Genomic DNA, 18,316 nt, shown 5'->3' with positions numbered 1-18,316 from the left:
TCCCTCTCAAATGTGGGACCTGGCAGGGCTGTCCGCTCTCACCCTTGTTGTTCAACATAGCCATTGAGCTGTTAGCCATCTGGCTTAGAAACCAGAATGAGTTTGAAGGCATCCCTCGTTTCGGTCTAGTCCACAAACTCTCCTTATATGCAGACAACCTCCTCTTATTTCATTCAAACCCCGCATCCTCCCTCCCCCCAGTTTTATCAGTCCTGAATCAGTTTGGACACCTATCTTGGTATAATATTGAGAAAAAAAATAATGTTTTGGTCAACAACTTGGCGAGACGGTCTTGTACTTATATAGCGCCTTTCTAGTCTTCTGACTACTCAAGGCACTTTCACAGTGTTTATCACATTCACCCATTCACACAGACATCTACTTTAATTATTCACACCACATTTACACACCCATGCGCAGCACGAGGAGCAATTCGGGGTTCAGTGTCTTGCCCAAGGGCACTTCGACATGTGGACCGGGGGTGGTGGGGATCGAACTACCAATCTCTCGTATGGAGGATGACCCACTCTTTCACTGAGCCACAGTAGGCCCAATAATGATCATGGCAGATCACTCCCACAATCCATATTCCCCTTTAAAACAGCTGGCAAGGGGCTCAAGTATTTGGGGTTGTTTATCACTAGCTCCTTCAGGGACCTTTTTCAAAAGAACTTCCAGCCGCTATTGGATAAATGCAAGTCAGACTTGTCTAGATGGGCTGGCCACCCCCTGTCCCTTGCAGGCTGGGTTAATCTTATTAAGATGGTAATTTTACCAAGGTTTCTGTATCTTTTTCAACATTTCACAATTTGTTTACTAATCTGGACCAAAAACTCAACGTCTTTATTGGGCAGGATAAACCAGCCCATATCAAAAAATATATTCTTCAACACCCTAAACCTGAAGGGGGTTTAGGGTGTCCCTAATTTCTGCCATTACTTCCAGGCCTGAAATATTAATAAACTTTTATATTGGCTCCGCGGTGGAGTTGCAGATGTCTGCCCGCCCTGGGCTCATACTGAGATAACATCTTTCTGATGCTCTTTGCATTCTACGATTTGTTCACAGCACCCCATAACTACTCACAAGGTCTCACCCAATCCGGTTAATACCATTACAATTTGGATCCAGTTCAGGAAGCAGAACTGTTTGCAAAGGGCTTCAATCCTTGCCCCAGGTTTTGAACAGTTATGTGTTTCTCCCTTCCTGCACCGACCCTGCATTCTGCATATGGTCAGACAAGGGCCTCAAAACACTTAATAACCTGTAGGACGAAAGTGTTTTTGCGTCCTTTGCATTTATGTCAGAGAAATACAACCTGCCTAATAGTCTTTTTTCGGTACCTTCAAATGAGACATTTTATCCAAAAGCAATTCCCACATTTTCCAAACCGCCCCCCTGAAGTTGAGATGGACCATTTACTGTCCCTCAATGTACAACTGATATCTGTCATTCATAATAAGATGGCTCTTCTGAGCCCAGTCCCCACTGTATTACCTAAAAATGCATGGGTAAAGGATTTGGGGGTAGACGTTACTGAGGCCCAGGGGAGGGACATTTTAAAACTGGTCCACTCATCTTCCACCGATTTGGAACCAAATCCTCTGACCCCTCTTTGGGCCCCTCCGTCTAAAAATCTGCCCATTACTACACAACGTGTCGTGGCCTTTACCACCCTGCTCGCCAGACGCAATATTCTCCTGAAATGGAAACATGTTACCCCACCGACTCATAACGGATGGGGACTTTACAATGTCTAAGACTAGAAAAGTTAGGCTTTCACAGAAGGGAGCTTTGACAGCATACTACAAAACCTAGGACCCACTGCTGGCCCATCTCTCCTTTCCATCACCATGGGGAACGTGAGGTCGCTGGCTAATAAGATGGACGAGCTGGCGGGCCTGGTGAAGACTCAGTGGATGTATCGTGTGAGCAGTGTGCTGTATTTCACGGAGACGTGGCTCCACGAGGACATCCCAGACTCTAACGTAACTGTGGACGGCTTTCAGACTGTTCGGGCGGACAGGACTCACCGTGAGAGTGGCAAGAGGAAAGGTGGGGGACTTGCTATTCTTATTAACAACAAGTGATGTCATCCTGGACACGTTACTGTAAAGGAGCGTGTGTGCAGCCGGGACATTGAGCTTCTTGCCGTGAGTCTGTGGCCATATTTGCCGAGGGAGTTTTCACACGTGATCGTTCTGGTTGTTTACATTCCTCTGACTGCAAACGCGGCGCGCGCAAGTGACGTCATCCACACCTCAGCCTGAGTCTTGAGAAGGTCCCTGTTCTGTTGAAGACATCCTGCCTGGTACCAGTACCAAAGAAGGTGCGTCCCAGCGCCTCCGAAAACTACAGACCGGTGGCGCTGACGTCGCACCTGATGAAGTCCCTGGAGAGGCTGGTTCTTTCACTACTTCGGCCCTTGGTCAGCTCATCACTGGACCCTCTACAGTTTGCCTACCAGCTGAGACTAGGTGTGGAGGACGCTATCATCTTCCTGCTCAACCCTGCCTGCACCCACCTTGACAGAGCGGGAACCACAGTGAGAATCTTGTTCATGGACTTCTCCAGTGCGTTCAATATCATCCGGCCTGCTCTGCTGGGACGTAAGCTGACGGCAATGCAGGTGGACCCTCCCCTGGTTTCCTGGATTACGGATTACTTGACGGGTCGACCACAGTATGTCAGACTGCAGGGCGGAGTGTCTGACACTGTGGTCAGCAGCAATGGAGCTCCACAGGGAACTGTTCTTTCCCCCTTTCTTTTCACCCTGTACACCTCAGACTTTCAGCTCCTCCCTGAGTCCTGCCACCTGCAGAGGTTTGCTGACGATTCTGCAATTGTTGGCTGTGTCAGTGAGGGAAAGGAGGAGGAATACAGGGGTGTTGTGGACTCCTTCGTTGACTGGTGTGCAGCTAATCACCTGATTCTAAACGCCACCAAGACTAAGGAGCTAGTGGTGGATTTCCGCAGGAGTATATCTGCCCCCACACCCATCTCCATCAACCGCGTGACTGTGGATGTTGTCCGGGATTACAAATACCTTGGAGTAAACTGGACACAAGAACACTGAGGCTGTCTACAAGAAGGGCCAGAGTCGTCTGTATTTCCTGAGGAGGCTCCGGTCATTCAATGTATGTAACACCATGCTGAGGATGTTCCATCGGTGGTAGCCAGTGCCATCTTCTTTGCTGTTGTGTGCTGGGGCAGCAGACTGGGGGCAGCAGACGCCAAGAGGATCAGTAAGATCATCAGGAAGGCTGGCTCCGTCCTGGGGGTCAAACTGGACTCTTTGGTGGCGGTGTCTGAGAGGCGGATGCTGTCTAAACTGCACAGCATCCTGGACAACAACTCTCACCCTCTCCACCAGCTGCTGACCTCCAGCAGAAGCACCTTAAGCCACAGACTCATTCTCCCACGGTGTAACACTGAACGCCGGAGGAAGTCTTTTCTTCCGGTGGCAATCAAACTTTATAATTCATCTCCCCCTGGTCAGGTAAGGAACAGTGGAGACACTGTATCCTAAGAAAATGTCACTTTGTCACTTTATATCATCACTGCACCACTTTACACAGTTGTACTGTCACTTACTTAAGTGAGAAATGCTGCTATACACTGTCACTTTATATCACCACTACATCACTTTATTTAGTGGTACTGTAACTTACTGCTGCTACACTTTACTGTGGTTTACTGTAACGTATCTCTGTTAAATGCTGCTACACTGTACTTTACTGTAACTGACTGTAACTTACTCCAGTGAGAAAGGCTGCTACACTCCACTGTCACTTTTATCACCACTACATCACTTTATCTTGTGGTATTGTAACTTACTGCTGCTACACTTCACTGTGCCATACTGTCACTTAGTTCTGTAGGAAATGCTGCTACATTTATAACACTGTTTTCACTTATCGCTCCTTACCACTTATTTAGTTTATTTAGTTTGTACTTATTTTATTTCAGTATGCTGCTAAACCGCACGCTGCGTATTGTTGTATATTGTATATACCTACGCTCAACCATAATGTCTTTTGCACTCTGTCAAGCTTAGTTAATTGTTTGATTTATTTTATGTTAGCATATTTTATTTGATTTATGTTTGTATGCTTATTGTTACTCTGATCCTTTCCCACCTTTGTATTGAAACTGTTGCACAATAATTTCCCCGGGATAAATAAAGCTTCTTGAATCTTGAAAAGGAAGTGGACGTAATCCGACTCAAATTTCACATGCTGGAAGAGAGTGCAGACATTGATTGGTTTGGTCGCTTGGCAAACTTGTGCAAAACCATTTCACGTTACCAGACTGATCTGCAAATAAAATACAATGGAGCTCACAAGATCAGGATGGTCTCACGTGGCTAGAGTTTGTAGGCTATGGGATAAGATTTGGGTACCGGAACTGAACGCTTCCGGTTGGCATTTGTAGGCCATTTGCAGTCTGAGTAGTATTTACCAATTACATTTGAGCGGGAATTCATTACATGTGGTTAAACACTCTGTGTAGAGAACAAAACATGGAATGCATTGGCTGAAATGCAATCTTGGCAATCCAACAGGCACCAGGACAAATAACTGAACGTTGTGTCAAAACAGCAGCTGCTGATATTTGCCACCTTTGTGCCAGAGGAGCGCCTGTTCTCCTCAGCGGGACTGATCATTAACAGGAAGGGAACACTCATTTAATTACGTTTTTGTAAGGAAACAATGTTTTGAAGTTGTGGTTGTAAAAAAAATCACTCGTTAAAGGGGAATTGTGACTGTTTTGATTGAGAATAAGCATTAGGTGTTGGGTAGGCTGTATTGCTGTGTGCATCATTATTCCTGCAGGAAGAGGCGTTGAGTTTTAAAAATAGATTTGGATAAACAAGTACTCGATTGGCCCTCGAGATATTGATGCAATCCCTTGATCTTGGAATTAACTACTCCTGCCCATCCCTTCCTTAAACCCAACAGGATGTTGGAATTTTTTCATTGTTGCTCTGTGTCTTCTGGATGTGTAAATAGATGCTAACAAAGGAACACGTTCATATTATCAACTAATAAGGTGTCTGTTTTGTTTGCAGCTTGGTCCACAGCCCAAGTGGCCTAAAAAATCTGTTATTGCCCTAACCCTTGTATAATATTTAACAAAAACCACCATTATTTCCTCACCTGGTGTCACAGTCGTACAGTTTGTATATCAACGAACATCCATTAGGTTTTTTGTAAAACTCTTTTCATACATTTTTATGACACAGTATATTAGACCAAATTGCTGGTTAAAGATAAATTTTGGTTAGGAGCCATCCTCTGGAGACCATGAATATCATTCAGGTCATAGCAATTTGGGCCAGTAGTCAACACAAATTCAGTGGATGGACAGACAGTGGTACTGAGATCCCTACCATCATCAAACGTTATGCAAACTTAGAAGTTCCTGTAATACTAGTTTCAAACAGAGTGTGTGTTGGTCCCTCACCCTTGGTGTCATTGAGAGGGTCCATGTGTCGGCAGATGTAGCCCTCCAGGTAGGTGTGAAAGCGTGGTGTGGGGGGGAAGAAGGCCAGACAGATGGCCATCAGCTCCCAGCCTCGTTCCAGACTGTCGTAGCGGAAGTTCTCTGTGGTCTGACGACACAGCTGAATGTAGAGCTCATCACGCAGACCCTGGTTACTCCACCCACGCACCACCACCTGACAGAGACATGCAGAGAGCCCAGTGAGTTCTTCTGTTTATAACTGCTGCTTTGTGAATGAAGATTCATGTCTGTAGTTGTGGTTTCGGTTTTATGATCATCTTGGAGGCTGTGGTTTGTGCGTTGTTGAAATTGATTCTGTTCCATTGAGAGGTGTTCCTAATATCTGAGCCAAGCATACAAACATTTGTATGCCAGGTTTATTATCACCCTTGTCACACTTTTCACACTACTCACTTAATCGTTTATTCTGATTATGTATCCACTTAATCATAAACATTCAGGTCAGTGGTATTGCATGTGTATACTTGTAGTAAAACGCAATTATTCCACCTCTCCATCTTAAAAGCGAGAGGCCAACCCAAATCTTAACCATTTACTTGTATGATTTATTTTTGATTGCTAGTGTAGGCTCATCACCACATACCCAAACCCTTAGAGCACAGTTGAGGGGTTGATACGTATTTAATGATTAAAGCTACCACCTCCATGTCTAACGACATTTCAGGAATTGTTCTGTTGGAGTGTATGCTGGACTCGAGCGTGTTTTTCCGATTGCTCCACTTTTTTATGAGTGCATCGAATTGAAAATCTCTGAACTCTGAAACTGAAAAGCACTGGTGTCATCATGGGCACTCGTGTTCAGGAAACTATCACAAAGACAGAAAAGCCCATTTCTGGGAGCAGATTGACGGGACACTGATTGTTGCTTTTATCCCTGTATGTGTTGTTAGATTGTTGAATGCTATGTGGACACTAGTGTTGTCACAATACCAAAATTATGATACCTGCCTAAAATATCTCAATACCGAAAACTAAAACGATACCATGACAGAAAAATAAAACATCATTAGAAGTAATGGAATAAAATATTGACAGAAAGTGGATCTTTTTCAATTATGTGTTTATTTTTATTAAGTAAAACACTTAAACTTCAAAATAAAAAAATATATTTTTGTAAAAGCTGCTGAGCTTTATAGCTACCTAACATGTTATTAAGTACAAAACAAATGACCCAGACCTGGTGGTGGTCTGTGCTCTAATCGGACCATTCTCTACTCATATAATTACAATACAAAGTACATTATACATCATTTACAATAATGTACATACTGTGTTGTTGATCTTACTTGTGAACACCAGCTAATGTTCTGGTAAAGTTAATGTCTCCAGTGTGAACTGTTACATACAGAGATGTGTGAACTACTGTACATTGGACAGTTAAACAGTTAGCTTTAGCCCTGACTGCCTAGTGCAACTCTGACGGTGATAGTTGCAGGATATTTATGTTATCTAACTTTAAACTGCAGCTCTCTGAACTCTTTGAACAAGTCCTCATGTCTGTCAGCTCGATGTTTCTCCAACATGGTCGTGTTTGCTCCCTTGGTCTGTATCAATTTTAAGCATCGTTTACAGACAAGCTTTGTAGTGTCCTTGGGCTTGACACTGTCGGCTACGTGATATTTCGCTCGCTGTAGTGCATTATATAGACAAAAGATTATGATCTCTGACATGTATCCAGCTAACAGTGCTGCCAAATCGACCGGAAAGAAAAGGAAATACTAAAGCTGCTTCACAGACCACAGGGATGACAGCTCAGACCACTGAGGAGCCGGTCACGACTAGTGCGCATGCACGAAAGTTGCAGGCTGCCTGTTACTGCTCCAGCCATTCAGTTCGCTTTTTTAAACTTTCTTAATTTTTATTCTCCTTTAGTTCGTTCTGTTTCTTCACCCTAACTTCTGTGAAGTTCTGTCCTCTACAATGATGTTACTTTTGATTGTTTTCACGTTTTTTTTCATGCTGTTTTTTTTTATTTTCATGCAGTTTTTCCACCGGGACACGTTGCCTTTATTTACTCTGGAGAACAGCTGATTGTGCTAATGCTGAATGCATAGCAGCCAGACCAGCGGATATTCCATCCAAACTCTGGAGAAAAACACACCGGGGATGAAGAGTTGGGGAGCAACGTCGGGGCAATAGAGGAGGGTCGAGACGGGACGGGCTTATGTAGAGGAGAAGATTTAAGCTGTGTCTCCCCTCTGTTGTTATGGGAAATGTACGGCCTCTGTACAACAAAATGGATGAACTAACGGCGCTAACGCAGAGCCACCCGGGGTACCTGCAGTATCTGAAAACGCGACATCTGCCTAAGCAACATACACACCACCATCTCCAGACTCCAGACTCAACACCCCAGTGCCCTCATCATCATGTCGGGAGACTTTAACCACGTCCCATTGGATAGAGTTCTGCCGACTTTCCAACAGTATGTGAGCTGTCCTACCAGAGAGGAGAGGACTCTGGACCTGATGTATGCTAACATTAAGGATGCATAAATCTCCTCTTCTCTCCCCCCTCTGGGCAGGTCAGATCATAACCTTGTTCACCTCAAACCCTGCGATGTTTCTCTGGTGAAGAGGAAGCCTACAACCAAACGGACTGTGAGGAGTTGGTCTGAGGAGGCTTATGAGACACTGCAGGGCTGCTTTGAAGTGACTAACTGGCCTGTATTTTGTAAACTGTACGGGGAGGACATCGATGGGCTCACTGAGTGCATCACGGCAAACAATAAACCCCGGATAACCAAGGACATTAAGGCCATCCCGAATACAAAAGAAGACAGCGTTCAGAGATGGCAACCGTGATGAGGTGAGGAGAGAACAAGGGGTTCTCAGAATTAAAATGAACGCCAAAGAACTGAAGCTATTTTTCAATAGGTTTGATATTGCAGCCCATCCCCCACATGACTCTGCTGCTGGCTGCCCTTCACCTTCAGCAGAAGACTGCTCGCACCCAGATGCACCAGAGCGCCACAGGAAATCTTCCCTGCCTGTGGTCATTAAACTATACAACACATCCCTAGGAGAGTCTGTCACCTCCCTTCTGTAATACAGACTCAACCATAGACAATCTGTTCTTTTGCACATTAGTCTGGTATTTTTGATCTTGTATATATTTCACTACTTTAAATATTCACATTCTTTTCTGTATATTTAAATTTAGATTTCATATATATATTTATACTATTGTTTTTCTAATATATGTTGTCTGTATGATATTTGTTGTTTGTATATCTAGAGTTTTGTAACAAAAATTATTTCCCCCTGGGATTATTAAAGTATTTTTTATTCTGATTCTGATTACTTTAGCGTCCCTAGTGGCAGTAACCACTGGTCCCTGCCAGAGACCTGGCCAGACCACAGAAATGGCTACAACCTCCTCTCAAATAAAGTGTCAGATTGAGACCAAGGACATCATTGAAAAATGAATACCTACAAAAGGATATCAAGGTGAGAAATGAAGGACTTAGTGAAAATAACAGCTTTAGGAGTGGTTTAGGCTGTCCACAGACCTCCAAAGCCACAGACAGGGAGTCAGCCTTGGTGCGACGGTCTCCCATGAAGGTCTGAATGAGCTTAAAGATGTCTACTGCTTCCCTCTTCACGGTGCGGTCTGAGGTCACGATCATGGGCTTTTTGATGGGCTCACTGCTCCAGGCCAGCATGTTGGCAATGGACACCTTCCTTCTAAACAGACCCTGAAAAAAAAAATAAGGAATGGAGAGAAACAAAAGAGAAGGGGAACAAAGAGGGTGAGAGTGGCAAAGAATCAGTGTGAGCTGCCATTTATCTCCCTCCTAACACAAATAGAAGCATCAAGATTTTTTAATGGAATACTTATATGTGTAGATTTTATGGAAAAAATAATGACAGCTCATCACAGAGAAATAACAAAGAATTATTGTCTCTGTGAGGGTTCTGTTGAAACTGACAGCAATTATGACATCTATGTTAAGAACCACACTTGTTAAGAATCACATCATATCACTAACCCCACTGAATTCATATTGCTCAGAGTTAATACTTTAAATGTCATTATTTACAGCTTAATCAATAATAACACAAATAATTTGACACCGTTGACAGAAACAATGTGAGGCAACAGCTTGCATCAACCCCTTGACTTGCACCGGCCCGTTGGCGCCGGTGGGCTGTAACAGGCTCAGTTCTTAAAAAAAGGTGAAGATGCTGATATAACATGAAACTAGTCGGTATAAGGAATCTGGTATGGACATTTTCAGGGGTCCCTTGATCTGACCTCAAGATATCAGAATAAAAATGGGTTATATGGATATCTACAATTCTCCCTTATAAACATGCCCACTTTATGATAATCCAGTTTTTCTCCTGCAGTATAAATGTGTTATTTTGGCCTATTCTTAAATGGAGTATTTTAATATATCTGAATACTGGGGTCCATAAACAGTGTTGAATGTTGAAGATTGGGTCTGACTTTAAAGCTGATACTCTTGTGGACTCAATGGCCCTCATTTATCAATCTTGCGTGATCTGAGCGCAGAATTGGTAGTAGGATAGGACACACGTGTGATTTATGAAACATTCGTATCGGACAAATCTCAGGGTACGAATGAGTGGGCCTTGATAAATGCGGCGGCTGAATTCGATTGTCATTAACATGTTACGCCCTTAAATATTCCTGTTTCGGAGGCCTCGCCCACTGAGGTCAAACATGGAGAGGACAAAGAGATCGGCATCCTGCCATCCGAGATGGAGCAAAATAAAGATGTGCTTTTTGTCAGTCTTAAGAGTGGAATAAAAGGGGCCCATAAAAACGCTGTATGGAAAAGAATAACGGAGGCAGTCAACCCGAAGCAGCGCTCCACTGTGACCCGTGTGCGTGTGTGCGCACTGCTGAACCTGCGCTCCTGCTCTGTAGCGGGGTTTGCCAGCGGGGTTATTAGGTATTCTGTTAGAGGATAACCTTTGTCACCTAGAAGAACCATACCAAGATGTTAATCATCTGATACCTTGTTTTATTTAATGCAATTTATCGAGGGTAGCCACTAACCGAGGAGATGACTTTGGCTCTGCAGTGCGCTTTCCTTTTCATTCATTCATCTTCAACCGCTTGTCCCTGTCGGGGTCGCGGGGGGCTGGAGCCGAGCTGTCTTGAAATATAAAAGAATCGTGTGTGTCCCCTGGCCACCTGGCCACCACGTTTAAAAGCGATAGCTTGGCATCACAAATCACCTGTACATTTATCGATCGGTAAGATTAAGAATCCGTTTTGATCTGTTCTTAATATGTGACTGCTTATGCTTAATGACAGCTGAGGTTTGTTAATTATTTTCAGCCCGATTTTGCTGTGCTGCACCGCAAATACACAGGCTCAAATGTGCGTACACGATCTCAGACGAGACGTGAGATTTGATCGTAGCTCCCGCTCACATCCAAATTGCTAAATGCCGAAGTTTGCCAGGAAATGGTCGTACGCACGTTTTTCTGCCGTACGTTCGTTTGATAAATGAGGGCCAATGAGCCCAGTTGTATTAATGATGATAGTCCGCAGAGTAGCCATTTCATTGTAGTGAGTGCAACCAAAAAAGTAACAGTAACTATAACAATATATATACTAAGACTATAGATATAGTAAGATGAGAATATGACTAAGATGTTATGGCAGTTAATATAGTGTAAAAGTAGAAACAAGTACAGCTAAGTTGTTAGAATATGACTAAGATAGGAAAAGTTTACTTAACTGTGCGAACAGATTTGCTAACTGTAGGAACAGATTCATAAATTGTGGAAATAGATTATTGCACTGTAGGAACAGATTACTAAACTTTGGGAACATATTACTAAACAGTGGAAACAGATTACTAAACAGTGGAAACAGATTACTACACTGTAGGAACAGATTACTAAACGTTGGGAACATATTACTAAACAGTGGAAACAGATTACTAAACAGTGGAAACAGATTACTACACTGTAAAACAGATTACTAAACTTTGGGAACATATTACTAAACAGTGGAAACAGATTACTAAACAGCGGAAACAGATTACTACACTGTAGGAACAGATTACTAAACTTTGGGATCATATTACTAAACAGTGGAAACAGATTACTAAACTTTGGGATCATATTACTAAACAGTGGAAACAGATTACTAAACTGTGGGAACAGATTACTAAACTGTAGCAAAATATTACTAAACTGTATAAACATATTACTAAACTATAGGAACAGATTACTAAACTGTAGGAACAGATTACTAAACTGTAAAAACAGAGTACTAAACTGTGGGACCAGATTACTAAACTGTGGGAATAGATTACTAAACTGTGGGAACAGATTACTAAACTGTAGGAACATATTTGTAAACTGTGGGAACAGATTATTAAACTGTGGAAACAGATAACTAAACTGTAGGAACCTATTGCTCAACTGTGGGAACAGATTACTAAACTATAGGAGCAGATTACTAAACTGTGGGAACAGATGACTTAACTGTGGGAACAGATTTGTAAACTGTGGGAACATATTTGAAAACTGTGGGAACAGATACATAAACTGTGGGAACAGATTACCTAACTTTGGGAACATATTTCTTAACTTTAGGAACAGAGAACTAAACTATGGGACCAGATTACTAAACTGTTGGAATAGATTACTAAATTGTTGGAACAGATTACAAAACTGTGGGACCAGATTACTAAACCGTGGGAATAGATTACTAAATTGTTGGAACAGATTACTAAACTGTAAAAACAGAGTACTAAACTGTGGGACCAGATTACTAAACTGTGGGAATAGATTACTAAACTGTGGGAACAGATTACTAAACTGTAGGAACATATTTGTAAACTGTGGAAACAGATAACTAAACTGTAGGAACCTATTGCTCAACTGTAGGAACAGATTACTAAACTATAGGAGCAGATTACTAAACTGTGGGAACAGATGACTTAACTGTGGGAACAGATTTGTAAACTGTGGGAACAGATTTGTAAACTGTGGAGACAAATTACTAAACTGTGGGAACATATTTGAAAACTGTGGGAACAGATACATAAACTGTGGGAACAGATTACCTAACTTTGGGAACATATTTCTTAACTTTAGGAACAGAGAACTAAACTGTGGGACCAGATTACTAAACTGTGGGAATAGATTACTAAATTGTTGGAACAGATTACAAAACTGTGGGAACAGATTACTAAACAGTGGAAACAGATAACTACACTGTAGGAACAGATTACTAAACTTTGGGATCATATTACTAAACAGTGGAAACAGATTACTAAACTGTGGGAACAGATTACTAAACTGTAAAAACAGAGTACTAAACTGTGGGACCAGATTACTAAACTGTGGGAATATAGATTACTAAACTGTGGGACCAGATTACTAAACTGTGGGAATAGATTACTAAACTGTGGGAACAGATTACTAAACTGTAGGAACATATTGCTCAACTGTAGGAAAAGATTACTAAACTATAGGAGCAGTAACAGATTACTTAACTGTGGGAACAGATTATTTAACTGTGGGAACAGATTACTAAACTGTGGGAACAGATGACCAAACTGAAGGGACATATTTGTAAACTGTGGGAACAGATTACTAAACTGTAGGAACATATTTGTAAACTGTGGGAACAGATTATTAAACTGTGGAAACAGATAACTAAACTGTAGGAACATATTGCTCAACTGTAGGAACAGATTACTAAACTTTAAAAACAGAGTACTAAACTGTGGGACCAGATTACTAAACTGTGGGAATAGATTACTAAACTGTGGGAACAGATTACTAAATTGTAGGAACATATTTGTAAACTGTGAGAACAGATTATTAAACTGTGGAAACAGATAACTAAACTGTAGGAACATATTGCTCAACTCTAGGAACAGATTACTAAACTATAGGAGCAGATTACTAAACTGTGGGAACAGATGACTTAACCGTGGGAACAGATTTGTAAACTGTGGGAACAGATTTGTAAACTGTGGGAACAGATTTGTAAACTGTGGAGACAAATTACTAAACTGTGGGAACATATTTGAAAACTGTGGGAAAAGATACATAAACTGTGGGAACAGATTACCTAACTTTGGGAACATATTACTTAACTTTGGGAACAGAGTACTAAACTGTGGGACCAGATTGCTGAACTGTAAATTGTTGGAACAGATTACAAAACTGAATAAACAGATTACTAAACTGTAGAAACAGATTACTAAACTTTAAAAACAGAGTACTAAACTGTGGGACCAGATTACTAAAATGTGGGAATAGATTACTAAACTGTGGGAACAGATTACTAAATTGTAGGAACATATTGCTCAATTGTAGGAACAGATTACTAAACTATAGGAGCAGTAACAGATTAGGAGCAGTAACAGATTACTTAACTGTGGGAACAGATTACTAAACTCAGGGAACAGATTACCAAACTGTAGGAACATATTTGTAAACTGTGGGAACAGATTACTAAACTGTAGGAACATATTTGTAAACTGTGGGAACAGATTACTAAACTGTGGAAACAGATAACTAAACTGTAGGAACATATTGCTCAACTGTAGGAACAGATTACTAAACTATAGGAGCAGATACATAAACTGTGGGAACAGATTACCTAACTTTGGGAACATATTACTTAACTTTGGGAACAGAGTACTAAACTGTGGGACCAGATTACTAAACTGTGGGAATAGATTACTAAATTGTTGGAACAGATTACAAAACTTTGGGAACAGATTACTAAACTGTAGAAACAGATTACTAAACTTTAAAAACAGAGTACTAAACTGTGGGACCAGATTACTAAACTGTGGGAATAGATTACTAAACTGTGGGAACAGATTACTAAACTGTAGGAACATATTGCTCAACTGTAGGAACGGATTACTAAACTATAGGAGCAGTAACAGATTAGGAGCAGTAACAGATTTCTTAACTGTGGGAACAGATTACTTAACTGTGGGAACAGATTACTAAACTGTGGGAACAGATTACCAAACTGTAGGAACATATTTGTAAACTGTGGGAACAGATTACTAAACTGTGGAAACAGATAACTAAACTGTAGGAACATATTGCTCAACTTTAGGAACAGATTACTAAACTATAGGAGCAGATGACTAAACTGTGGGAACAGATTACTTAACTGTGGGAACAGATTTGTAAACTGTGGGAACAGATTACCTAACTGTGGGAACATATTACTTAACTTTGGGAACAGATTACTTAACTGTGGGAACATATTTGTAAACTGGAGACAGATTACTAAACTGTGGGAACATATTTGTAAACTGTGGGAACAGATACATAAACTGTGGGAACAGATTTGTAAACTGTGATTTAGTGTTCTCCACACAACAGCAATAAGTGTACATGAGAAATTATAGATATTATTATATCACAAAGTATTAAGGGGTCGTCTTTCTGTATTTCATCCATATAATGTAGCTTGATCACTATGTTTATGTTCTGTTAGGCCACTATCATTACATGAATGTTTACTGAAAAATGTAATCTGTATGTATTCTGGATAGGCAACATTGTTAATACAAATCTCAAAGGAAAAGATCCTTTCAACCATATCTTGTGGCCAGTAAACAAGATGGACCTAGTGTTGAGAGGTTTTTGTTTCCAAAGTCCAGAATGAGCCTTCAAGCTCAACTCATTATTTCTTGAATAGTTAAACCTGATTAGTGATCAGCTGATAACAGAAAAAAAATATTTTTCAGGGTTAACCCAGTGAGACGTCAACAGTAATATTTCTGCCACAGTGTTTGACATAGAGAGAGTGTTCCGATAAAGGTGAAATGACATAACTACCTCTTTCATTGCGGTACAATTACACATGTATATAACCCATTACAAGATATTCCACATCATTTTGGAGACAATTGTGTAAATAGTTAAGACAGAAATACCAACAAAAGCCCACCAAAGTCAAATAGCTACACGTATCCCCTTGACTACCTGTGTGTGTTTGTTGAAGTGCTTGGATGCCCAGTTCTCGATGTCGGTCTCTGAGGAGGGCTTCCTCAGGGTGAATTCTGGAAAAATTCCACAGCTGGCACTCGGCATCATATTCCTGGCATTTCGACTGGCCTCAAACTGGGCACAGGCACCAAGGTCCTCCGACTGACAGGTGAAGAAACAGAGGAAAAAGGAGGAAAGACAGAGAAGGAGGGAAGAAACAGAAATTGTCATTCATCTCTGTGGTGCAGAAAATTTTGAATGGCCTATGAGCTGAAAGTTTCTTTAGCACTCAGGGGAGCTGACTGGGATTAATGCTAATGTGTTAATACGTCAATATGCACAAGGTTATTCCAGCTCAAACAAAGACTCCATTTATTCCCCAGCGTCTTGATTGAAATAACAATCTAAAGTAATAGCTGTGGATTAACAACAATATTATGCAGGACAAGTTATTCAAAGCCATAAGCCTTGGACATCAGGACAACAAGAACCGTTTACAGTGTCCTACTGTTTGCCTCAACTGCTATTGTAAGGAAAAAAGTAAACATGAGTATTATGTATTATAATGTTGTCATGGAGAAAAATTATGCTGTGTTCTATTTACCTCGGAAGTCGGAGGTTGGAACTGGGAGTGACGTCACACCCAAGTTGGTGGCAGGCATAGTTATAAATATCTATGGTGGGGGGACTCTAGGCAGGTTAGCCACTGTCAGCAATACCACTTAATGGCGCATTATGCAATATTTTGTGCATACAATGTCGCAAGATGTCCATAGACAGAAGAGTTTTGTAGTAAAGACTGTAGGGCAGCCCCTGATTGGCTTGACAATTTAATGACCTCTCTCATCACCGGAGGCTTGTGCCAGTTTGTTTACATACTTTGACCTCAGCAAAACGGTTTCATGAAACGTGTTTCCTTTAGGGTAAAATGTGGCTGTTCGGAAAGTTTCAGGGCACGTGTTTCCATTACCAAGTGTGTGTGTAAATGGGATAGAGAGAGAAGGACCATGCAGCACAGGACCACAGGTCAGAATCCAACCTGACCGCTGCAGCACTCAATTTAACAAGCACATGCAAAGATGCGCGTGATAAAAGTGTCTACTTTAAACAGCTGCTCGAGTGACTCACATGCAAATTGGGGGCGGTTCAGTGAGATAGACCCACCTCATTCTGGGTATTCAGCCCTAGAGGAAATTCACCTATGGTCATTCTTTCTGAATGTGGGTAGAGATTCTGCTCTGTAGCCTGTTCTGAAAGGTGTATAGCAGTGATCCAGAGGGTTTATTCCCCTAGTGGCACTGTCAATATGTTGATGGAAGTTCTAAAGGCGAGCCTGACTATAGTCTCCAGCAATAATGCAAAACTGCAAATATCTGACAGGACAGCCTCTGCATTCACCTGTGGATGTAGGCCAATGACCAATGTAACATGTTCATTAGTGAGCTTTAAAGGTGTTGGTAAGTAGGTTGTCTTTGTTTACTTTGGAAAGCGCTTAGTTAACAATTTCCCCCTGCTTCTAGTCTTTATGTCAAGCTGGGCTAACCAAGTCCTGACTCCAGCTCTGTGCTTTGGGAGCAGATGTGACTCAGAGGTAGAGTGAAAGATCGATGGTTCGATCCCTGGCTCCTTCAGTCTGCATTTCTAAGTGTCCTTGGGCAAGACACTGAACCCCGAATTGCTCCCTGTGCTGTGCATGGGTGTGTGAATGTGGTGTGAATGGTTAAGTTAGATGGTATGTAGATGTCCACTGCCATCAGTGTGAATGTCTGTGTGAATGGGTGAATGTGACAAGCAGTGTAAAAGCGCCTTGAGTAGTAAGAAGACTAGAAAGGTGCTATATAAGTACAAGACCAATTATCATTTACTATTTACACAGACACAAGACTGATATCAATCTGAACATCTCCCAATCAGAAAGAAAGTGAATAAGCATTTTTTTTTTTTAAATAATACATTTTATGTGATTTTGCTGCACTTTGTCCGATGTCATTGAGATTTCTGTGGAATAAAGTTTCATTCACGTTTTTCCCCAACAACCACCATGCTTGTGGTAGCTCCCGTAGTAGTGGCTGCAATTTTACATGACATCTCCTATGGTATCCTCAGTCCATATCTGTTGCTGTATAAAGCTCCTGTGTACATTTCACCCTTCATCTCTCTCTCCTCTTCTCCATCCACTTTGGCCACTGCTGTTCTTTCTTCCTTCACGCCCTCAGTTTAAAACTCCCAAGTGTCACATTGCTGAATTTAAAAAGAGCGCAAGACAGTTTAAATTTAAAAAGAAAGAGAGAGCAAGATTGTTTAAATTTAAAAAGAAAGAGAGAGCAAGACAGGACATGTGTTCCAGGCACGTCCAGCAGAGAGGAGGCCCTGGGGAAGACCCAGGACTAGGTGGAGAGATTATATCGCCACAATTGCCTGGGAATGCCTGGGAATCCCTCAGTTATAGCTGGTTAATGTTGCCCGGGAAAAGGAGGTTTGGGTTCCACTGCTGGAGTTGCTGCCCCCACAACCGGACCCCGGATAAGCGGTTTAACGTGAGTGAGAGAGTGACCGAGTAAGCAGGACAGGAATAATGGTGGGAGTAGAAAGAACAGAGAGGAGCAACAGCCTATTTTCCTCCTGGCTAATTGCTTCACAGCCCTCTTTTGTCCTCAGGGCTTCTGAGGACTCATATAAAGGCATATATATGTCAATTTCATGTCTGTGTCTGCAGGGCTCCAGAGTGCGACTAAATGGTTGCATTTTGTGACCAAAATTTGAGTGTGCGCGACTAAATTTTATGTCTAGACGCACATGTACAACCAGATGTCTCACCCTATCAATAT

The 18,316-nt window shown here is 41.7% G+C and overlaps 1 protein-coding gene across 1 annotated transcript in view; it reads right to left on the bottom strand.

Annotated features, from left to right (window-relative positions):
• arhgap39 (Rho GTPase activating protein 39) overlaps positions 1–18,316 on the bottom strand; it is a gene marked incomplete at both ends in the record, with an annotated part of 60,177 nt that overhangs the window by 10,122 nt on the left and 31,739 nt on the right. Inside the window, 3 exons of the mRNA XM_083911491.1 lie at positions 5,467–5,680; positions 9,038–9,223; positions 15,486–15,650. Coding sequence (XP_083767617.1) covers positions 5,467–5,680; positions 9,038–9,223; positions 15,486–15,650 — 565 coding nt within the window. The remainder of the gene's footprint in view (positions 1–5,466; positions 5,681–9,037; positions 9,224–15,485; positions 15,651–18,316) is intronic.

Source organism: Echiichthys vipera (genome assembly GCF_963691815.1).
Source record: "Echiichthys vipera genome assembly, chromosome: 3".
NCBI lineage: Eukaryota > Metazoa > Chordata > Actinopteri > Perciformes > Trachinidae > Echiichthys > Echiichthys vipera.
The sequence above is the reverse complement of the archived record's forward strand: the minus strand, read 5'-3'. Positions and strand labels throughout refer to the sequence as shown.